Source organism: Protopterus annectens, chromosome 11.part0, assembly GCF_019279795.1.
Source record: "Protopterus annectens isolate FY-2018-M chromosome 11.part0, PAN1.0, whole genome shotgun sequence".
In the NCBI taxonomy this organism is placed as follows: domain Eukaryota; kingdom Metazoa; phylum Chordata; order Ceratodontiformes; family Protopteridae; genus Protopterus; species Protopterus annectens.
Window position 1 is genome coordinate 1545881604 of NC_056745.1, and position 23819 is coordinate 1545905422.

At 39.7% G+C, this 23819-nt stretch overlaps 1 protein-coding gene across 2 annotated transcripts in view; it reads right to left on the reverse strand.

Annotated features, from left to right (window-relative positions):
* The window catches only part of FBH1 (F-box DNA helicase 1), a 1264666-nt gene that overhangs the window by 416989 nt on the left and 823858 nt on the right, over nt 1-23819 (reverse strand). For both annotated transcript variants that reach the window (XM_044088820.1, XM_044088821.1), the window contains one exon: nt 19836-19923. In XM_044088820.1, coding sequence (XP_043944755.1) covers nt 19836-19923 — 88 coding nt within the window. The remainder of the gene's footprint in view (nt 1-19835; nt 19924-23819) is intronic.

Consider the following 23819-nt stretch of genomic DNA (forward strand, 5'->3'; position numbering starts at 1 on the left):
TCTTGAGAACAGTGGAACCAAAACTGGCACGGCTTCTGGAAACCATGTCCAATTTGTAATGTGAAATGAATGTATGAGGAGAAGCCCAGGTGGCTGCTGCACAAATGGAATCTATTGGCAGCCTTTCCTGAAAAGCTACGGATGTAGCTAATGCCCTAGTTGAATGAGCTCTAGGTCTTGAGGGTAGTTTTTGATGTCTTATCTCGTAGATGAAGGTAATTGTAGAGGTGAGCCATCTAGAGAGGGATACTTTAGTAACAGGAAGGCCCAATTTCCCTTCCGTATATGACAGAAACAATTGATTAGATTTCCTGAATTGTTTAGTCCTATCTAAGTAATATCTAAGTTGGCAATGAACATCCAAAAAATGTAGCTTTTGTTCCGACCTGTTTGAATAGTTAGGGAAAAAGACGGGGAGATCAATAATTTGGTTTAGATTTACTTGAGAGGAAACTTTGGGCAAAAAAGATGGATTAGTACGGAGGGATACCCTATCTTTGTGAAACACTAAGTAAGGAGGATGACTGCACAGAGCATGGAGTTCAAATACCCTTCTCGCTGAAGTTATAGCTACTAGAAAAAGTGTCTTCCAAGAAAGCAACTTCAGAGAACATGAAGCTGCCGGTTCAAAGGGGGGAAGGATTAAGGATACCAGAACCAAGTTCAAATCCCATTGAGGCGGGGGATCTTTGATTGGAGGTTTGAGAAGAAATACGCCCCTTAAAAAGGCTTTACAGAGTTTGTGAGCCATGATGCTAGACTCTGAGACACCAACATGAAAATTAGATATGGCAGCCAATTGAACTCTAATGGTAGATGCAGATGATCCTAAATGAAAGAGTTCTGCTAGAAAATCTAAAATAGACTGGAGAGGTGCTGTAAAGGGATCTATGTTTTTTGACGTTGCCCAAAAGGAGAAGCGTTTCCATTTGCTACTATAAATCTTCCGGGTAGAAGATTTATGAGAGGCTATCAAGATATCTCGGACTGAGCGAGATATTGAGGGAAGCCTGGCTAAGGTTGGAATCGGAGAAACCATGCTGTTAGGTTTAGAGAAAGCAGAGATTGGTGCAGCTGACCCGATTGGTGGGTTATCAGATCTGGTACTGGGTCCAGATGCCAAGGCTGCTCCAAAAGGTAACGATGAAGAAACGGAAACCATATCTGTCGAGGCCAGTAAGGGGCAATGAGGATCATTGTCACTCTCAAGGCGATGGCTTTCTGAATTAGTTGAGATATCAGTGGAAAGGGGGGAAAGGCATACAGAAGTCCCCGGGGCCAATCGTGAACTAGAGCATCTCTGGTGGGATGGCCTGGTAATGGGAAGAGAGTGAAGAAGTCATGACACTTGCTGTTTTGGGGAGTAGCAAAAAGATCGCAGCAAGGCTGCCCCATCTTAGGAATACTTCTTCTAGAACTGATTTCTTTAGAGACCACTCGTGGGGCATGAGAATTGCCCTGCTCAATTTGTCTGCAATAACGTTGGATTTCCCGGGAATGTGCGTTGCTATCAGAAAACGCTGAGAAGAGATCGCCCATTGCCAAAGTCTGAGTGCCTCTCGACATAAAGGGTATGATCTGGTTCCGCCTTGTTTGCTGATGTACCACACTACGGACATGTTGTCCGTTTGAATTGCAATAGTCCCAGTGGGAAGAGAGTCGTGAAGGGCTTGCAACGCTAAAAGCACTGCTCTCATCTCTAAGACATTTATGTGCAAGTGGCACTCGAAAGGTTGCCACGTGCCTTGGACTGTCCTGCCCTGATAATGCCCCCCCCCACCCGATCAGGGAGGCGTCTGTTGTCAACGTGGCGACTGGGGGGGGGGGGGGGAGTGAAGGGTCTTCCTCTGAGAAGTTGAGGTGATGTTATCCACCAAGACAGTTGATTCTTGCATGATTGAGTTATCAAAATGGTATGGGACATCGGGAGCTGTTGAAAGGACCATTGAGTAAACAGCATCCATTGGAGGATCCTCATGTGAAAGCGAGCCAAGGGGAGAAGGGGAATAGCTGCTGCCATGAGTCCTAACACCTTCAAAACTAATCTGGCTTTGACTTTGTTGCATTGTAAGAGAAGGGAAACTTGTTTTTGAATATCTGACACTCTCTGCTCTGTCAGTCTGGCTGAAAGATTGTGTTTAAGGTGGCGCCTATAAAGGTAATAGATTGACAAGGCGAAATTTATCGAAATGCCTAGAGCTTGGCAAGATTGGATGGTGAAGTCCCTGGATAGAAGAAGCTGATGTCTGGTGGTGGCGGTAAGGAGCCAGTCGTCTAAATATGGAAACACCTGGAATCCTTGACGTCTCAAGTGAGCCGCGACCACTGCCATGCATTTGGTAAACACACGGGGGGCCTGTAGTGAGACCAAAGGGCAGGGCCCTGAACTGGTAGTGACTGGCTCCCAGCCTGAAGCGGAGATATCTCCTGGAGCATCTGTTCATCTTGATGTGGTAGTACGCGTCCTGAAGATCTATCGAGCACATCCAATTGTCCTGACCCAAGAAGGGTAGAATGGACTGTAGCGTGACCATCCAGAATTTTGTTTTTCTGATATACTTGTTTAAGTAGCTGAGATCCAGTATGGGTCTCCAGTCCCCTGTTTTTTTTGGTACCAAAAAGAATTTGGAGTAGATTCCGGATCCTTGCTGGTCTGCTGGGACTGATTGGATAGCTCTTTTTGATAGCAGCTTTGAAATTTCTAATGCTGCTTGTTCCCTTAGACCGGGTGGAACGTCTGGAAGGGATCTTTTGGGTTGGGATGGGATGTGAATAAAGGGAATTTTGTAACCCAGGGATATGATCGACTGTACCCATTTGTCTTGAGTAAGGGAAAGCCAGGCTTTTGGGTACAGGGATAACCTTCCCCCGACTGCCTCCGAAGGTGGACAGCCGGGCAGCCCCTCAGGGATGCTGAAAGGGTTTATCAGAGAACATTTCTCTGCTACCTTGGTTTTGCGGACCTCCTCTGCCTCTAGGGCGGTGTCTATTATTATTCCCCCCTCTGCCTCTAGAGGGGAATCGACCTTGTGCGTCAGGTGAGACTCCTTGGGATTGTTTGCGGAACCACATCTTTCCTTCCCTCTGACCTTTGGGATAGGGTCTAGAAGGGCTAGAAAAACGGACTCCTACGGCAGAGAGAGTCTTACCTTCTACCTTGCACCTGGTCAATGTATCCTTCACCTGTGGACCAAACAAGGATGAGCCATCAAAGGGAGAATTGGTGAAGGATGCCTTGAAAGGGTCCGCAAAGTTGCATAGCCGCATCCAGGTGTGACGTCGTAAGGCAACACCTGTGCCTGCGGCTCTACTCGCCCCATCTGCAGCATATAAGACCAGCCGCATGGAGGAGTTAATGATGGAATTCAGGGTTGCCAACTGGGAGTTCATTGTGTCTTTGAACCCCTCAGCTGTAGGATCCTTTATCAGTTCACCCATATCCTTGAGTAAATCTCTCTGGAGATGAGTGAAGTGGCATAAGTAGTTCAGCGAATGCATTGAAAAGGTCGCTGATGAGAACATCCGCTTGCCGTACCTGTCCATGGTCCTAGATTCCTTATTAGGAGGATGGACAGGAACCGAAGGATCGGCTAACTCCTTCTTAGTGGCCGCAGCCACCACCATGGCATCAACAGGGATACCTTTGGATAAAAAATCTTTATCTCTAGGGGCAGTAATAAATTTAGATGGTCTCCTCGGGGTGGGTTCCACTGAATCAGGAGCCGTCCAAGCCTTCCTTGCCACCACTTCCATAAGGGGGTCAAAGGGAGGGGACACCCAGGAGGTAGAAGGGCGAGAGCCAAATGCCTCAAGATACACTGACTCATCCTCCGAAGGGTTAAGGGCTGGCCAGTTCCCCCTCTGTTTGAGGATCTCAAGGATGTCAGCAAAGGAGACCATCCTCAGAGGGGGATCGAGGGGAACCTTCAGATTCCTCTAAGTCAGTGTCAGAGGTGATAGACTCAGGGGAGTCGATGTGCTTCCTCTTGCACTGCCTCTTCCTAGGGGGATCTCCTACCGGGTCAGGAGAGGCCTCGGAAGAGGAGGAAATTCCCAATGGGGAAACTTGAGGAGTTGGCTCTCTGCGGTCTAAGGCAAGGGGGAGAGTAGAAATCACCGCAGGCACTGTAGATGGAGGGGCTGAAGGAGCCGACAGTGGGGCAGACCCTGGTTCTAGCACGCTCCGCATGACCTCGAAGGCACCCCTGTCAGGCAAGGCCAGAGGCCCCCGCTCCGAAGAGACAAGGACCTCCCCCGGCACCGACAGGGACGGCTCCAAAGCCGATGTCGGAGCCGAACTCACCAGCGCCGAAGCCCCGAGAGGGAGAGCGGGGTTGGACAAGGGTCCAATGCCACTCGCCCCCTCGGAGCAGACGAGGGAAGCTCGGCACCGAGATCCCTCCAAGGAGGAGATCGGAGCAGACGACGGAGCCGAAAGGGAAGGTATCGGATCCGACGCACCGACAGTCATGGCTCCGACAAGCCCTGGCTCCGAACTCAAAGGAGTCGGAGGAGGAGGAATGTATTGGGGAACGGAAATAGCCACTGACTGCTGAGTCGGGCTATGCAGCATTTGGGCCAGTGCCTCGGACTTGAGAAGTCTACTCACTACCCTTTGCAAATCATAGTCAGATAACCTGGAAGACCGTGAGGAATGAGTTTTATGGCTCCATTCAGAAAGAAGAGGGGATCCTGGCGCCGAATGCACGGAGCCGATAGAGGGGGATCTAGATCTCTTCCTAGACTGTGGCTCCGATAAGAGTATCGGAGCCGACGGAGTTTTATCAGCCTCGGCTCCAGCCGGAGCTGAGGTAACAGTATGAGGCTTGGAAACATCGGCTCCGGCCGGAGCCGATGTCGAAGCCGACAACCTTTCCAGCAGTCGACTCAGAAACCGGAGCCGACTGTTTGGAAGTTTTAGAAGGCTTCCCCGACACAGACTGAGTCGGGGGGCCTTCAGGCTTTAACAAGCCCTGCAAGATTAATTTATTCTTGCGTACCTGCAGGACTCTAGGGCTAAAACCATGACAAACAGCACAAGAGTCCTACAGGTGCAAAGGTCCCAGGCAATACACACAAGAAGTGTGACCGTCTGTCAGAGACATTTTCTGACAGCACGAGTCACACTTCTTGAAGCCTGAGACCTTCGATTCCTTGGACATGATAAAGGGTCCAAGAAAAACACACACACACACACACACACACACACACACACACACACACACACACACACACACACAGAGGCCTTAATTAAAAATAAAATACCAGTCGCACAGGGGGACTAGAAGGGGCCTAAGGCCTAAAACTAAAGAGGTAAAAAAAGAAGGGATTAAGGGCAACAAAGTTGTCAAACTAGGTAAAGGGGTATTTAAAACTAAGGTTTTAGTGAAAAGGAGTACTAGGGGTCTAAGATAGAAGATTTTAGAATTAAATCTTTGACTAACCTGCCTGAGCCGGTAGAAAAGCACCTCGTCAGCTACAGCGGCAAATGAGATCTGAGTAGTTACCGCCTAGCATTGTGGGATATAGGGGAGCCTCGAGCCGGTGGAATTAGCTCTCAAGCTTTAGTAATGGCCGAATTGGAGCCGAGGATCGGCTCCGAACCCATCCAGCAAGAATGAAGGCGAGATGGACAACTTAACATCCTTTATTTTTAGGTTAACACAAAACTATGAGTGTGGCTGTCAGTTTGGAACATTTGTTCCTATTAGGATGGTAAAACCAATATTTGAAGATGTACATAGATTTGTGTGTTACTATTAAGTTTACAGGTTTTGGGGGGGGCATTGGGGTATGTTTGTTTTTTTTTTTTTGTTTGAGGGATTTCAATAAAACAAACAGTTTTAAAAGATATTACATAGACTCAAATGGATATGGCAGGAAACAACTGTATAAACATCAACCTGCCAAACAGTGTATGCATGTAACACAAAAGATGGAACTAGACAATTAACAAGCTGTTATAAATAAAAGGTGGGAATAATAGATTCCTGTAAAGTCTTTAAATGTCAACACTTTCACAGACAAATGCAAAAAAGAAAGAGAAGTCAAATACATTAAACACGTAGAGTGCAAATAGCCATGGTAAAGGAGATGCACTCGGAAAGAAGTGAAGATGTGAATTTAATAAAGAAAGGTTTTCAGGATGGCTATTTAGTGGAATACCTGGGACAAAGGAAAAGAGGACTACTTATATTAATTGCATGAATAGTTCCAATAGAGAGAAAAGAGGAGAAAAAAAGATAATACTGGTATATCTGTAGTACTAAGGGGCTGCTGGCAAGGAAAGAGAATTACACTGGCATTTATTTATAGTCTACCCAAGACTGCTATAATGGAACTTAACAAAATTCTGTGAGGAAATAATCCACTTTCAGCAAGGAAAATTACTTTTGGGTGGGGACTGGAATTTGATTTGCAACACTGAAGATGTGTCTGGAGGGCCCAGAAGGTAACTATAACAAAGGAGGGCAGATTTTTGAAGAAATTTATGAAATCATTTGGCATGGAAGATGTGAATTCAGTACTAGAAGTTTGGAGTGAATTTACATGTTCCTTAAGATACAAAAACTGGGATAGGCTAGACAGAATTTACATGCCCCAGGAAACACATGCATTTAATTGAAGGTCTTGATATGCACCCAATAACTATTTCAGATCATGTGCCAATAATAACTAAAATAAAAAAAACAGGGTAATGAAATAAAAATGAGACAATGGTGCTTTTCCACTTATATGTTGAAAAGAAAGGAATTTAAGGAATGGGTAGAGGAAATTATTCAGGAGCTGTTAGAGAAGATAGAAATTTCTTCTGAAAATATAGCTAGGGTGTGGGATAAAATTAAAGTGGACTGACAAATGTTAAAGTATTGCAGAATAGGGGGAATCTCACAGAACAAGAAGAGGAAATCTCACAGAACAAGGAGAGGTGCAACTGCAGAATTCTAAACACAAAGTAAGGGATTACCTTGATAATATACATGAGTTTTGAAAGACTGATGTTAAGTGACTTTCTGATAACTCTAGAGCACAAAATACATCTAGCACGATGACTCAGGCAATAGAAAGGAGAAAGGGCTGTCACCAAGCTTAGGGAGCCTATAACAATGAAGATAACAAGAAATCTTGTAGCAGTATTAGAAATATTTTGGAAATTCAATGAAAGTCTCTATAAAGCAGAGAAATCCAGAAATCAAGCAATGTCTTTCGGCTTTTCCCAGTTAGGGGTTGCCACAGAGGATCACCAATTCGCAGATTGTTTGGCAGTGGAGTTTTACAGTGCCAGCACGGTGCCCAACCTTCACAGAAGGCACACACACACATGTGCGCCTACCTGCATGTCTTTAAAACTCACTTGACCACAGGGAGGACATGCAGACTCTGCACAGAAGGTGCTCCAGCTGAGGAGGGGAAGTACCGTCATCCTGGAAGGAAGCAGTGGTAATTGTAATACCTAAAGAGGGTTAAAATCCATCAGATCCAGTTTCATACTGGCCCCAGTTCAATACTAAATCATGATTATAAAGTGTTTTATGTCTATAATGACTAAAAGAATTGCAAAAGTGATGCCAAAATTGATAGATATGGATCAATGTGTTTTTTCTGGACAGGAAGCAAACATTTGACAACATTAACAGAACGCTGATAATCCAGAGGGAAGCAGAATGCAAGGAAAATACCATTGCTGTTGGTGGGTCTTGATGCAGAAAAAGCATTTGATACAGTAAGAATGGACTTTATGAATAGGGCAATGGAAGCATTTGGACTCCTTGATAAAATTAGAAGGTTGATTAGGAGTCTAAACCAACTGTACTAGAAGGAATGAATATAGTAACAGAGGTAAAACAAATGGAATTGGGATGTTTAGAAAAGGGTAGTATATAGGAAAAATGGGAACTGTGGAAATAATATACAGAGGAGGAATGAGGTTTAAGAGAAGGCAAGATATGAATGAGCTATGTAATGTATGACTGACAGTTGTTGGGTAGATAAGTGATGTATAATGTTCGCAACTAAAATTATGTCAATATGGTTTATGATGTAAAATGCTTGCAGCTAAGATCATGTCAATATGGTTTATGATGTAAAATGCTTGCAGCTAAGATTATGTCAATATGGTTTGCCTTCAATTTCTATAAATGTGTGATTGTCTATGTCATAAGTGATAATTTAATAAAGATGTTTCTTGTTTAAAAAAAATAAGATGACACCACTTTCCTTTCCACAGGATGTTACATCACCAGTAATAAATACATTTGTGTAATTTAAATTTAAAAGTTAAAATACTATACTTTTATATATATATATATATATATATATATATATATATATATGGTCTATATTATGTCAGACTCACAGGAGTCCGAATGTTATAATATCGAACCTATATGTCCGAAATGTGAAAATAGCGAAGCTGTGGAACACTGATTTTTTTCCCAGGGAAAATAAATCGTTGGGCCGTTTTCACGGCTTTGCTGTTTCCTCCACTGTGATGCGATCTCGGAGTTGGTATATTTAAGTAGGGGGGCAAAGCCCCTACATTAGTATTAGTTTAAAGTGTAGGATTTTTTTTTTGTTTTTGTACCGGAACAGCGATTTTTTTTTTTCCTACAAAAAAAAATCGCTGTTCTGTGTGTTCGTACTTTTAGCATTTCGAACTTCCTGGTTCGATATTACATCGTTCGAACTCTTGTGCATTGAACTATGTGATATAGACCCATATATATAATTGTTTACACCAATACATTTTTTTCTGTAACTTCTGTGCCCTTAACAAACACTTAACGATATAATGAAAGAAACATTCACTATGCATGGCTAAAATAAAAATAAAACATGTAGAACAGCAGTAAAATTAAAATAATCACTTTAATACAAAATCCTATAACAGACGTAAGCACTTTTACTGATTCAATTCTGCTTCATCACACCGTAAAATCTTCAAACCATTCATAAATTAAACATCAAATCACATACTAGAACCTTAGAGTGATTTATTTATTTATTACAGTTTGATGACCAGGATAATCCACTGGGCCTGGAAGAGCCTGTTTTCAGTGGAGGCCCAGGGAGAAGCTCCACAGGATATAGACAATTTTGCAATAGTTATACAAAAGGAAATAAAGTAGTAGAACAGTGAAAAATAGAGAGATAATATACAATCTGTTAAAAAAAGTCATAACATTTCTAATCCTAAGTAATGATTTACAAAAGTGAGATTAAGGTAGTGTAAACATATTAAAAGTACAGGCATTTCAGATGAAAAAAACATGCAAGTAAAACATTTATGTACAGATAAAAAACAAGCTTTTTTTTAAGTTAGAAATATGAGGAGAGGACAGATAGAAGAAGGTGAGGTGGGAGAGGTAAAAGGTGGTATATAGTGGAGAAAGAGAGTGGGTTGGGGGAAGTTTATGGGGTAGGAGAGGAAGTACAGGCAAAGGGTAAGAGAGCACAGTGATAGCAGGTTGAGGTATATACTGCATGGGATATGGCGTTAAAGAGTTTATGTGGTAGGGGTACAGGAACATTCCCACTTTGAAAGGAGGTGCAATTGGAGAAGAGTTTTGAAGTTTGAGTGGTTCTGAGTATTTCAAAAGGTGGTAGGGAGGGAACTGCTGAGATACAAAGTATCACCTAAATAAACTAAGTAACTTAAGCGCCAGTCTTAAAGAGACCTTGACATTCAATCCTTTGCTCTTATCCGCTTGCAAGAGCAAAATCCAATACAATTCCCTGTATTCAGTTTTGGCAAAAAGGTCTCCCATTCTTAAAATCTTTGTGTACTTTTTCTACAACCACAAAACTAAAGAAGTGAACACCATCTATCTCTAAACCATGCTTACCTCAGTGGATTCTTATCAATCCTACTATTATATTACTTATACCTCTCATATGATCATGAACTCTCCTCATCAAACTATGATTAGTTTTGCCAACATAAAAATGTCAACAATAGTGGCACTGGGCTAAATAAACTAGATTTTTAGTACGGCAATCAGCATAAATCTTAAACACAAACTTCTCTCCAGTATCGGGGTGAGTAAATGAACTGGTGCTATTAATGTAGTGGCAGAAATTACACCTGCCACATGCAAATGTACCTAATTCCTGCCTTTCACAGATCCCATCATTTTTATAACATAATAGTTTTTTAATAAACTTCTTGTTCTTAAATCTAAAAGTTGACTGTGTACCGATCAATTTATTAATACAACTATCAGACTTTACGATATGACAATTCTTATTAATAACTCTGCAAATAGCCCCAATATTGCTGGAGTAATGTAAGATGAAAAGCACTACTTTCTTTATATTCGAGCAATCTGAATAAATAGAACTAAGAGGTGTTGTTTCTGAAAAGTAAGGTTTAGCCACAGCTTTTTGCACCTCGCTCAAATGGGTCAGGGCAGTCTCAATCTCTCCTCAGCCATATCCCCTATCCAAAAACTCGCTCTTCATAATCTCCAAATCTCTTTCAAATTTATCTTGTCTATTTTTAAACATGAGATTCTCATACCTTGTCCTCTAATTATATAAAAACACTTACGTTTTATATATAAACACTTACGTTAATGCAAATGTAAAAACTGCATATCATATAAACTGATTTATTTTATTATTCATTTATTTATTTACATTTGTTTACCGGGAAATTCCGACTGGACACATGTCCTTTTTCAGAGGAAGCCCGGGGAGAAAAGCTCCACAGAAAGACATGGTAGATGGGAAAACAATAACAATAAAGGTATGTATACAGCAGAAGTGATCATGACATGGAGTAATACAGGAGCAAAATCGGTACAATTGAGTAGTGAGCTCTAATTACAAACATTGAGAAATAAGAAGTAAAACTCAGTGCTACAAATTTTCTAGACAGTGACTAGATAACAATAATAACAGACTAAATGATAACTAAATCGTGGAAGGATTAACAAGCACTGAGTAATCTTCAGTTCAGTTTTATAGAGCTAGAGAGGATACTCTATCTAAATCTGGGAAAGGACAGAAGGTTTGAAGGGGGGGTTATTAGTCGGGGTTTGGACAAGGACAAAGCCAGTGAAAAATTAGCTGAGATTTAAGTGCAGTCTTGAAAAGACTGTAGAAAGGAAGGGTAGTTATGGCAATGGGAAGGTTGTTCCAGAGCTTGGATATAGTGCAGGAAAAAAGTGCTTCATCTGCCGAGTTTTTGGCTTTGGTGACCTGGAGTAGAAGTTATGCCAAGCAAAAGATTATATGAATGAGAAGTGATGACTAATGCACTACAACCTGCCATATGAGGGACAGTCAGAGTGTTACTATAAAGCAAAAAAGAATGATGAAGCTCAGGTGATACGACCTGATGGGAGGCAATGACATTTGGCTCATGACAGGGGATGAGCCTTTACCTGAGGCCTATATTTTGGGTAAGATAAGGTGTCTTATTTGTTGGAGAATACTTTCCTAGAGTTTTGGCCCTATTATACAGAAGCAGTAATCTGCACTATGGAATTTAGTTTTTGGAAGGCTGCACTTTAGAGGCAGAGTGTTTATAGTTTCTGAGGCTATAAGAGGAAGGATGGTTAATTAGATTAGTTGCTGGGGGAAGAAGGTTTGGTTGTCTAGGGGTCTGAATAGTTGAGATCGTTGGAGAAGGCCAACTCTTAACAAAATTATTCCTAGATTTGGGGCACTAAATAATATAAATTCACACTAGAGAACACACTTCACTGGCTAGCCACTCAAGGAGAGCTATAAAGTTTTGAAAATGAAACTGCAATTGCACCACTGTGATCAGCCCCAATTCTCTGACCTGGTAAAAGGACTAGCCAAACATTAAAATATAGACTGGACAAAATATGTCCTACAATAAATCTAAAGTGGCCAGATGCTTTGCCTTTTTTATTAATGAGTCTGCAAAGAACTTTAAATTCTACCAAAAAGCTATGCCCGTATAAAATACCTGTGGAAATACCCATGAAAGTGCTTGTAACTCCACCCAATTCAAATACAGACCTCACTTCAGCTGATAATTCACTGCTAGCATATTGCAGTGCTTACTTCTGTTTTACAGACATTCCATAAACAAACCCTGCCAAAACCTCCAGATTTTTGCTGTCATTATTTAAAGATGGGAGACTGGGTCATTGTCAAGTACTTCCAGAGATGAGTCTTGGCTCACATTGAAAAGTGCTCTACCACATCGAAATTAATCCACACATATACAAATACAATAAATGTGAGTGAAATGTCGGCTGTATGCTTATGTGACAAATGCTTATCATGGACTTACTATGATTCCAGCACCACTGACCTTAAAAAAACTGTTACCCTCACTAGCAGTGACTGGAACACTACAAACTTCTGACCTTATGACTTCAAATAGGCTCCTTATTTTAAAGGTAATACCCAGCACTGACCCCCCCCCCCCCACCACCACCTCTATGCTTCTTTGGATGATGACAAGGAGTGTGATCATTATATAAAATTAACTGTGCTCTCTTAGTGGGTACAATTATTTCTACCAAATGATCATTATATAAAAATTAACTGTGCTCTCTTAGTGGGTACAATTATTTCTACCAAATGACCATTATATAAAATTAACTGTGCTCTCTTAGTGGGTACAATTATTTCTACCAAATGATCATTATATAAAATTAACTGTGCTCTCTCAGTGGGTACAATTATTTCTACCAAATGATGATTATATAAAATTAACTGTGCTCTCTTAGTGGGTACAATTATTTCTACCAAATGATCATTATATAAAATTAACTGTGCTCTCTTAGTGGGTACAATTATTTCTACCAAATGATCATTATATAAAATTAACTGTGCTCTCCTAGTGGGTACAATTATTTCTACCAAATGATCATTATATAAAATTAAATGTGCACTCTTAGTGGGTACAATTACTTCTACCAAGTGATCATTACATAAAAGTAATTGTGCTCTCTTGGTGGATACTTAAAATGACAACAATAACTGCAAACTTATATAAATTGCCCTCTGTGTGACAAGTTAAAATGTTTAGACTTTGTGCTAATCACAAAAGCCACATATTTTGAAACATGGATGCTTAAACATCAAACTAAAGCCTATAAAAGGCTACCTCAAAACTGGACTGGTAAATGTTATGCAGCATACTTTACCCAACTATTAGAAATTTTTTCATACTACCAAAACAAAAAGTTAAAAATGTAAGGCAAAAGAGACACATAGACACTGCCAATATATACATTTAAATAACTTTATTAAGTTATCACTAAAGGCACACACACATCAACAGAAAAGAAAGCAAACCATAACAATGTTGTTTCAAGCATTATACGTTGCACATATATATTTGTTTATAATATCACAGACTCCAAAATTACATATACTGCACAATTCCTGCCATCTCTTAAACTTCACTCCTCCTCCTGAAAATTAATTCCTGCATGTACTGTTCCCACAGCTTCCATTTATGTTTAGGTAATTTGCTTCTTACCTTTTATAAATTTACAATTATTTTATCTCGTTAACAATATTTAATAGTTCAGTTACATTTGATTTACACTTTGATTTCCATTTTTTAGTGACTTTTTTTTTTAGCAGCTATTAGCATTAAACTTAATATAGTCTTACTACATCTAAGCAATTCAGATCCTGTTCCTGGTATAAAATAATCATTTCTCTAGTTACGGCAAATTTTGGATGGAGTACTCTATATAGCATAGTCTTTAAAATCTGCCAACTTACCACACTCCAAAAAACATGTTCCCAGTTATCTTTCTCTTTGCCATCATACCTCCAGCATTTGCTGTCTACCTGAGGAAAAACTCTTTGAAGTCTACTCTGGGTACAAAAATACTTATGTAAACTCTTTCAAGCAAAAGCCCTACACCTTCCTGACTTTGGAGACTTGGGAGACACACACACGTCCTTCCATTGTTCCTTTGTAAACTAATACTGACCTTGGTCATTTCAGGAGCAGGTATTTTTCTTTGATATGGAGAAGCAACAGCCACATGGGAGTTTTGAGAACTGTCTACTCTTTTAGAAACTCTAAGCAATTGCACTGTTTAATCCAAAGAACAAATTAAATTACTATTAAACTGAGTGCACTGAGGGCAGTGGTCTTACAAAATCATAATGTCCTTACTTTTAACCTAGCAAGTAAAGTGGGGATATACATGCTTTAATCAATTATAAATGCTGTTCTTATACTTTCTTATATTCCCGACAATGAAAAGCAATAAAAAAAATCACTTACAAGTAGTTAAGGATGGCATTAAAAAGTTCAACCTACCAGGTGACTCTCAACTCTGTTGGATAAATAGAGGAAGTACCATAAAGATTTTTATTAGTAATATTTATAAAACTTTAACTACTGCGTTGATTTATGCAAAGATATCATAACAAAAGTTTTCCTCAAGTTTAATCATCTAATGCCAGTATTTCAAAACATAGGCAGTACAACAAACAAATCTGCTGATTATAAAAAAAAAACATCATTAAAGATGACTGTTATAATGTGGAGGCATATTATCTTAGCCCGAGTAAATAAAAAATATAAAAGTACCATTCAACATTTTATACACTAGTAATTATATATATATATATATATATATATATATATATATATATATATATATATATATATATATATATATTACCATACTAACTTATAAGGGTGTGCAAGAGGGAGGAAGTATAGTGGGAAATCAACCTATGTACATCTTTTATTTTATTGGTATAACTGCTTTAAACTACATAATACATAAACAACTGAAAGTGCTTATCAGGCAAATGGCTTTGTTCAAAAGTGAATAAGAAGGGAGTTCTAATGGTAAGAAGTATATGAATATTTTGTACATTTAAAGGTCTTTTAATACTTTTTCACTGACAAAGCTGAAATTATATCATATACTTAGAGACAAAGATAGTGGCACAGAAAAGTGTTATTGCAGTTCATATTTTCAAGGTAAATGTAATGTAGGTGCTTGCTACACATAAAAATGGACATAGTCCATGTACAGATTAAGGATCTGAGCATGTGTGGTAAAATGTAAATGTGTACGTTAAAAAGCATACATTTTCATTTGATAACTACAAGCCACTTAACGAGGCATGTTTTCTTATAAAAATGATTTTTTATTATAGAAATACAACACAAGTATTATTCAAATGAGGCTAATGTACTTGTATGTGCTTTAGCATAATAAACTTTGTGTAACTTGACCAGAAATATATACTATATAAATAACTGTTTGTCATTATTTCCATATCATCATATAATACTAGTAAAGCCTCTATGAGCATCAATGTTGCTTTCTTGGCTCACTCTCTGCAAAATGTAGGTGCCAGCCTGCCTTCCACTGGCAGTTTCAGCCTTCAGGGGTAAATACCTGGATAACACTGAATAATTATGGTACTGGGGAAAGAATGGCCTTGGGGAAGACACTGTAGCAAAAGTTCAACCTACTCCCACCAAAGTACTTCACCATAAAAAAACAAAGTTCTAGCCCATTGAATCATGAAATGGGCTGCTGGAATAGCGGTGGAGAGGGCATGGGGCAGATGTAGAAAGGTGAAAGAATGGATGAATGAAGGTGGAATATTAAGGTACTTAAAAGGTGATTCGACAGCCTTGTCCCCTATAACCTTGGCTATAGTTCCTCTTGCCCAACTTAAAATATCATCTTAGCAATGTCCCTTTTAATGTTTATGTGGCCTTATATAGCAATTAGCCTGCCTTGAAATGGAAGGTATAGCTTACACTCAGAAAAACACTGGCACTGCAGCTTCTTCTAACTCTTCTCCCGTAAAGGGTAGTTTTAAACCAAAGTTATCTTCTGATGTACTTTTCCTACTACCTGCACAAGTCTCCTGTGTGCTCTCTTTTCTTTTAGCTCGTTTCCCTTCTGCATTAGTGTGGAAAAGACAACACCATCACACTTTCCTTTCCTTCTCTAGAGTTCCCTCCCTCTGTAAAGGGTATCTCAGAACAAAACTTATCTTCAGTTTTCCTTCCTTCCTTACAGACACCTACTGCTTTGACTGAGGTTTTTACATGTATTTTCTGCATTGTACTAGCAGAAATAGGCACAGAAATTACAGTTGTGTTAGAAATTTACCATAACAGCAGATGTTTGAGTAGTTTCTTTGTTGCAGTCTTCACTTTTGGGATATCCTGCCATGCAGGTAGCCCATGTCCAACCAGCCAGCCTTCCAAAGATCTTTCTCTTCTCTAGCGTTCAACCAAAGCCTGGATTGCAGCGTTAAGACATTGGTAGCATACATGTTGCATTGGTCAGCACCATCTTCATATCTTTCTTGCAGTGCAGTCGCATTCTCATCTGGTTACTTGTGTAGTTGACTAACTGCAGTTTTCAGTCCCCATGGGTGATCTTTACTTATCTTTTCTCCTGCACAATTACAGTTATTTGTGAAAACTTGATTCAGACTAGAGTATAAAGGAAGCTTGTTCTAAAGTTAGCAATAGTTTATCTTTTGAAAAGTAAATTCCAAATAAAAATTTTCAGTCAGAATGCCTTTTTTGCCTTGGGCTGCTGCAAAAAGTGGATTTCTGTTGCCACTATGTGCCACTTACTAGAATGCCAACCCACCACCATCATTCACTTTAAGAGTTCACTGCCAAAAGAGACGTGTGAGCCAGATTCAAGGCTGCAGTGGCATCATTCAAGGCCTCTGGGAGCATAATTCCTAAGAAGCAGAATTCCAAAAAATGAAAAGACAAAAATAGAAACCCGAGGACAACAAGTACGACTCAGGATTTCTGCAGTCTCGAGTTTCTGTACTACAAAGGGAAAACACTGCCACGCCCCCTGACTACAGAATCTTTTAAGGCCTCTGGCATGACTGCACAGCAGGCAGCAATGTCATCAGTATCTGGCAAGTCCTTCTAGATGTTCCTCCAGCAAATACAGACCCTGTGCATACTGAGGCTTGATTTTTGCATAGTCAAGGGGAAGGTGGGATTCCTAGAATTTTTGTTAGAGAGGAGGTTATGGCAGACTGTAATGAGGTCTCAGCTGCCCAAGACCTGAGGTCTCAAAAGCAGCTTTACTGGAGTACAGCAGGTAACAAGGCATCTAAAGTCCTAACAAGTACAGCCTGGCTTGCCTCTGCCTAGGTCATGTAATGTCTTGTTTCAACCCCTCAACAGAAGACAGTGTGGCTCAGTTGGCTAAAACCTTAATGTCTTACTTAAAATCAAAGAGGCCGGTGTTGGGACTATATCCTTCCTAAGGTGGATACAAACTCTGCAGAATCCCGAGGTTGACGAGGTACAGCTAGCATATGGAGGCAGACTTCCATCAGCTGAGGACCTAGACTCTGGCACTGTAGATGTTTTATCCTCTGTATCTTCTCCTTTGGTGAAACTCTTCACAAAACTGAAAGAAGCCTTTCAGTGGGTTAGCAAGGAGTACTCAGAAAGCCAGCAGCTTGGCTCGCTTTTAGTATTAACTTTGATCTGACACTCCCCACTTAGGGCCCTTCTTCCGCTATCTTTCCTCAGTGTCTGTGCTTACATCTTTTAAATAATTGGCTTTATGTTGCTCTATCACTGGGGCATGTTTATGTTAACAGGATCCTTTAACTGTGCAACTATAACTAAAATATACCCCGTTCTGAAAGATTCTGTGCTAACTTCATTCTCTTGATTTGGATTCTGGCCCTCTATATGAGTGTCAATGTCATGCTCTCTCCATCCACTTGTACTGCTTCACTACCTGTTTCCAGACTGCCACACTGTATCAATACACTCTTTCTCCTTCAACATTTTCCGTAATGATTTAAAATGAAGGAAATACTTTTCTAATACTGCATCACAAGTCAAATTACAAGTTACAGCCACTGGATGTAACAGTTTTCCTTGTACATTTCGAATTTCTACACATGGAAGGGGATATTTTTTCTATCACCATGAATGCATACCACCTCTGCTTCTCAGCTGTCACTCATCTTATGCTTATCTACCAGAAGGGCTTTAACAAGGGTAATTATGCTTCTGGAATCTAGCAGGACTGGAACTTTCCTTCCCTCTACAAACTTTACCAGCTTAGTTTTAACACAATGGCACACAGCCTGGCACACCCCATAGGAACAACTTCATTTTTAGTAGACACTTAGATTTTCAAATAGGTATTGCTAACATTTTTTTCCAATATTAGTAGCACAAAACTTACCAATGTGACCCCCTTCTCCACATTTAAAATAAATTAACGTCACTTGCTGTTTTTGTTTCACAAAATATGGTACATTACTTACGATAATTTTAGATTTGGAAGCAGTCAATTCATTGTTAAACATTGTGACATTAACTAATTGGCATTCTACTAAAGTTACTAGTTTATCAGAGTTCTTAAGATTACTTGGCAATAGCCACTTCTTATAATCTTAAGTAGAGTTAATTTAAATCTGTATACTGCTAAAATGTATAATACTTTTAGTTTACTAATACTGTACGGTTCTGACCATAACTTTAACATGTGGCTTAAATCATGCATATTTACTGTTACTAGTCTGTCAACATTAAAAGTCCAGTTATGAATATTTATTGTTTGTACTTCCAAAGGTTACATAAGCCTTAGCCAAAAGTTATTTTTTAAGTTTTTCATTGTAAAGATAACCAGCTCCCTCCATGACTATGAATGTTTTCAGTGCCTGTCGTCAGCTGGGATGACATGATTTTTGCACAGTTCTCTAAAGTGGCATAACATCCTAAAGCCAATGGTTAGTACTCAAGGTTCGCATTTTTGTTCATCTTTTTCATGGCAAGCACACTTCTGAGATTAAGAGCTACATCTGGAAGTACAATCAGTGTTCTACTTGCATCAGCTTCTGGTCAGTCTCATCTTTAAACTAAACAAGCAGTTTCAGAAAGTCTCCCAATGTTCAAATCATCAGGAAATATGCCACAAGACAGCAGTAAAATCCTGTTGGTAGGTCACAAATCCAGCAGAAGAAAGACCTCCAAGCAACAATAGTAAACACTTTACAGAGAATTAGTAGTGTGAAAAGTCATGCATTTGGCGGCAGCAGCAACATTACAAGGAATGATATTATGGGGAGGGCTTGGCCAACAGTCAACATTCCCAACAATGTAAAGTCCAAGGGAGCACTGTAAACAGTGGATATAAAACAAACAAAAAATCCTAAAATAATAATAATAAAAATAAGCCTGCAGAGCAATACTAATGACTTCTTGAATTTACTGTCAAATAAGGCAGGATTTTAGTTATTAAACAAAACAAAAAAGGTATACATAGTGAACAGTCACCAACAACCCTCAATGCACTGTAGACTGTTAGTTCATCACTGAAATAAATAAGAATGCAGACTCCAGGTATCACAGAAAAAAGAAAAAAAAAGAATGCCAATTACATAAAAATGGTCAAGCATTTTCATCCATTCAACCTTGGACTTCTTCAGAACCATTTAACTTGCATATAAAACCTAACAAATTAGGGCATTGAGGGCCACAACCACACAAAGGCAGAAGTTGCTAAACCTTTTATTGAAAAATGAACGAATTGACACGACTATTTTCATGTAACTGGCATTCTTTTTTTGTTTGGAATTTATAAAGTCTCCATTTTTATGTGATACCTGCAGTCTCATTTTTATTTACTTCAGTGATGAACTAACACTCTGCAGTGCATTGAGGGTTGTTGGTGACTGTCCATTACGTGAGCCTTTTTTCATTTCACAGGTTTTCAATTTGGCTGCACGGCACATGCTGGTTACAGTTTTCCAGGATTTTAGTTGTTGACAGAAATGTATCTCTATCTCATGGAAAAACACACCTGCTCACCTCTTCAAATAGTTTCAGTAATTCTACTCACCATCATGTGTTATATAGTACCCCATCTTATCTGTAAAATCCAGTGACTGCATCCTATCCCATATCTGCTGAGCATCTTTCACCAGTTTCTGAATGAAAAAGATGAATTACAGCAGTGTTAATTAGTATTACAAAGCAACTACAATGTTTAGCAATGAAACAAACATCTAGTGTAACAAAGAGCTGCGTGACTGTCAGATACACTAATGTCAACAAACAATGGGGTGCTTGAAAAACTTGCATATAGTGCTAAAATAGACAAGGCAAACACCAACCTGCTCTTACTAAGGATATGCCAGCCAATATTCCCATATCAGCTGTTTTGTAAAAAGTCCTCTAAAATTAATTACAGTTGTGATTTCTTCTTCGAGAAGTCCAAATGAGCACAATTTTTTAAACATTTTTATTAAATTCTTGCACTGAAAAGTGTACGGGTGTACTTCTAAATCTTGTAGCCCATATTACCGAATGTGAACATCCTGAGACAACAATGACGAAACGTCAGAATCCCGAACATCAGATTTTTCACATGGTAAGTAAACATCTGGCCACCTGGAACTCATGCTGAGGCCAACATGCCAGTTCTCACTGTAATTTGATCCCAGAGTTGGTATATTGAGGGTGGGTGTGGGGGGTGCAGCCCCTCCCAACATTGGGGGGTGTGGGAGGGTGTAACCCCCACCTAGGTGGGTTTTACTTACCTTGGCATGAGTTTCGGTACATTTGGCCAAGTGATTACTTACCATGTGAAAAATCCTATGTTCAGGATTGTGATGTTTTGTTATTGTCATCACAGGATTTTCATATTTGGTAATATGGACTACGAGATTTAGGAAGAGATCCATTTTATATATATATATATATATATATATATATATATATATATATATATATATATGGATCTAGGATGTTTGCTCGCGTGAGCAAATGTCCGAATCCATAATAACCGAACACACTTTAACGAAAGCGCTTTTATGAAAAAAGCACTTTCGTTAAAGCGCGTTTCAAAAAAAAAATAAAACACTACATTTACATTTTAGCAGGGGGGCTAAAACCCCCTGCACCCCCCCCACACCCCCTACTTTAATATTCTCCCTCCGAGACCGCATTACAGTGGGGAAAAGGGAAATTTCCATTATCCGCACCGTAGTACATCCTCGGCAACAGGCATACTTACGTGAAAGTGCTTCTTCAGTGAAAAGCAGCTTCGCGTAAGTATGCCCGGTCGTTTGCTCTATATACAGGTAAGGTTGTACCTTCCCTACCCCTCTGTTCATTGTGCATGCACAGCAACAGAGAGTAGCTCTATAGGTCTGTTGATTTCCCTTTGAGCCCACATCTGATGAAGTAATATGTAAACGAAAACGTAATGTGGAACGTTTAAATGTGCTGAGTGCTGCTGGAAGCGAAAGCTGTTTTAAAACTATTAAACTTTTCATCTCATCCGTTCCTTCTCTGTGGCTTCATTGTTTCACCTACTACATCGTTTTGTAGATTTTTAAATTTCCTGTTACATGTGGCTCTAGTTGTGACTGCTAGAGCTATACACTTGTGTATGTCAGATAAAACTTACTTGTGTCAGTGGTGCAACAGGCAGCACACTTGCCTTTGGTGCAGAAGGCTATAGGTTCTACTCCCACACCAGGTATATCGTTTACTAACACTGCAGTGCAGATAACGGGGTGCTACACTCCTACGAGTGTGTTGCCCTTCACATGAGATGTTAAACTGAAGTCCCATCTGCTTGAGTTATGGTAGCTCAGGTGGATACAAAAGATCCCATTAGCACCTATCAAAAACAGAAGGGGAAATCCCTTGATGCACTGGCCAAATTTCTCCTAATAATATAAATACCACCTCGGGTCTCCCTTAAAAAGGGTCTACTATCCTAGTGGTATTAACCTACTCAAAAAAGGATTATACACATTATGACAGTACAGATAATGGCAATATGATGGCCACTGTGAAGAAACTGAAAACACTTGTCATCTGTGTTAGCATGCCTGGCAGGAGATTTGTGTATATTCTCAGATTAACAAATACTGTATACCAGCATGCCTAATTGTGAAAATGTACATAAGTTTTAAAATGTTGAGTATTTCCCTGTTTAAACAGAATATTTAAAGAATCTGTCAGTGTTTTGATACATTTCTAATTGCACGTTCGCAGTTAATCAAGTGCTGAGCAGTTTGTTAAGAGCAGCAGTCAGTTACAGTGCTGTGCAGTGATACCAGAAGAAAGTAAAACTCACCAAAAACTGTAAGCCTGCCTTTGCCTTGCTGTTTTGTGTTAGATTAGATCAGGGACAGTATTGTCTAGTTAGATAAGGAAAGTTTGCTTATTCCGATAGAGTTTTTCTAAAATGATGGACTTCTATCCTGCAGTTTAATTTTACATTTCTGGTGATTGAATTCTGGTGTTTATTGAAAGCTATTGATTTACATTCTTGTACTCATTTTACTTGTTATTACTGTTTTCATTGTAGCTTACTTTACATTGTGGCTGTAAATCAGTGTTTTTCTTTAGAGATTAGAATGTTTATACCTGTTTGATACTCCCCAGGTCCCCTCGAAGGCCTGGCTGCTCTGGTCATAGTTATCATTTATTTTGCTATTTAATTTTCAGAATTGGACACCCCTTTAGAAGGGCATGAAGACACTCTGATTGGTGGCAGCATTACCATATTATTTGGGGAGAGGGACACAGCTGGAAATCTGTGTTAGGCTTTCCCAGAAGTGTTTGAGTGTGTGAGATTTAAATTTATTTTGAGTGTGAGTGAGTCAGAGGTCTTTAACTGGAACACATTGCTCTGAAGTGTGTAATAAGGAGTTACACTGGGGTGGACAAAAGTATATAGTCCAGTCCCAGAAAAATAGAGCGTGTTCCTGTTGTGCTCTTAGGGGAAAATTGTGAAATATTACTCCTGTTTAAGTGACAGTCTCACATTGGAGTCAGTAGTGAGGACTGAATACACTTGAGTATCTACTTATTGTAAATGTTAGAGGGCCCACAGTGTTGCAGTAATACACTTTGGGATATCCTGCCTTTGGCGTCTCTGCAAAACTGCAGAGGCAAATTCTGCCCTGGCTCTAGAGGATGCAGCCAGTTAGTAGCATTTTGAAAATACATAGACTGAGGACCACATAGATGCCTCTTGCTTACAGTAGGTTGGGCACTCCCCTCAGGAAGGCAGCAGTGACTTCTGTAGCCCATGTGGAGCATGTCCTAATGTTGTCAGGCACCTGCTTTAAAAGATGCTTGTAGCAAAAAAGCAATACCATTAGCAATCCACTTATAGTTGTTGACAGATTCTCCCTTTTATTCTTTGCAAATGCCATGATTTAGTCCAATTTTCTAAGGTTCTTTTTTTGTGAAAATAAAAATACGAGCTCTCTGTGCACATTCAGGAAATACAGGGCTCTTTCTGTTTTGCTCTGAGGAGTAGAAAACAAGCTTGGTTTGGAGAGATCTGAGATACTACATTCGGCAAAAAGGAAGGATTTGTATGTAATGACACTCCATCCTTTTGGAAGATGAGAAAGGGTTCCCTAGACTACAGGGTTTGTTACTCAGAGATTCTTTTGGCAGAAATGATGACCATGAGATGTTTTGTTTTCCAAGTGATGAACCTGAAGCTAGCAGAGGTAGCAGGCTCAAAGGAAAGTACGGTGAGTTTTAGTAACATAAAATTTAGATTCCAAGGGTTCCTTCCTAGGTAAATGACTCCAAGAATTGTTTCGTACCTCATGTCTGAGAACATTGGAGGTTGCATTCATGTACGGCAGGCTGAGATAGCAGAAATATGTAGCTCTAGAGGAATGTAAGATAAGCCAAAGCTGTACAGTTCTTTTATTTAAGGGTGTACTGTGTTTTTTGCCCCTTGGCCACGTACCAGTATCAGAATCTTATTCATTTGGAGACATATGACTTTCTGATACTTACTCTCCTGGCCTCTTTGAGGACTTGTAAGATGCCCTTTGAGAAA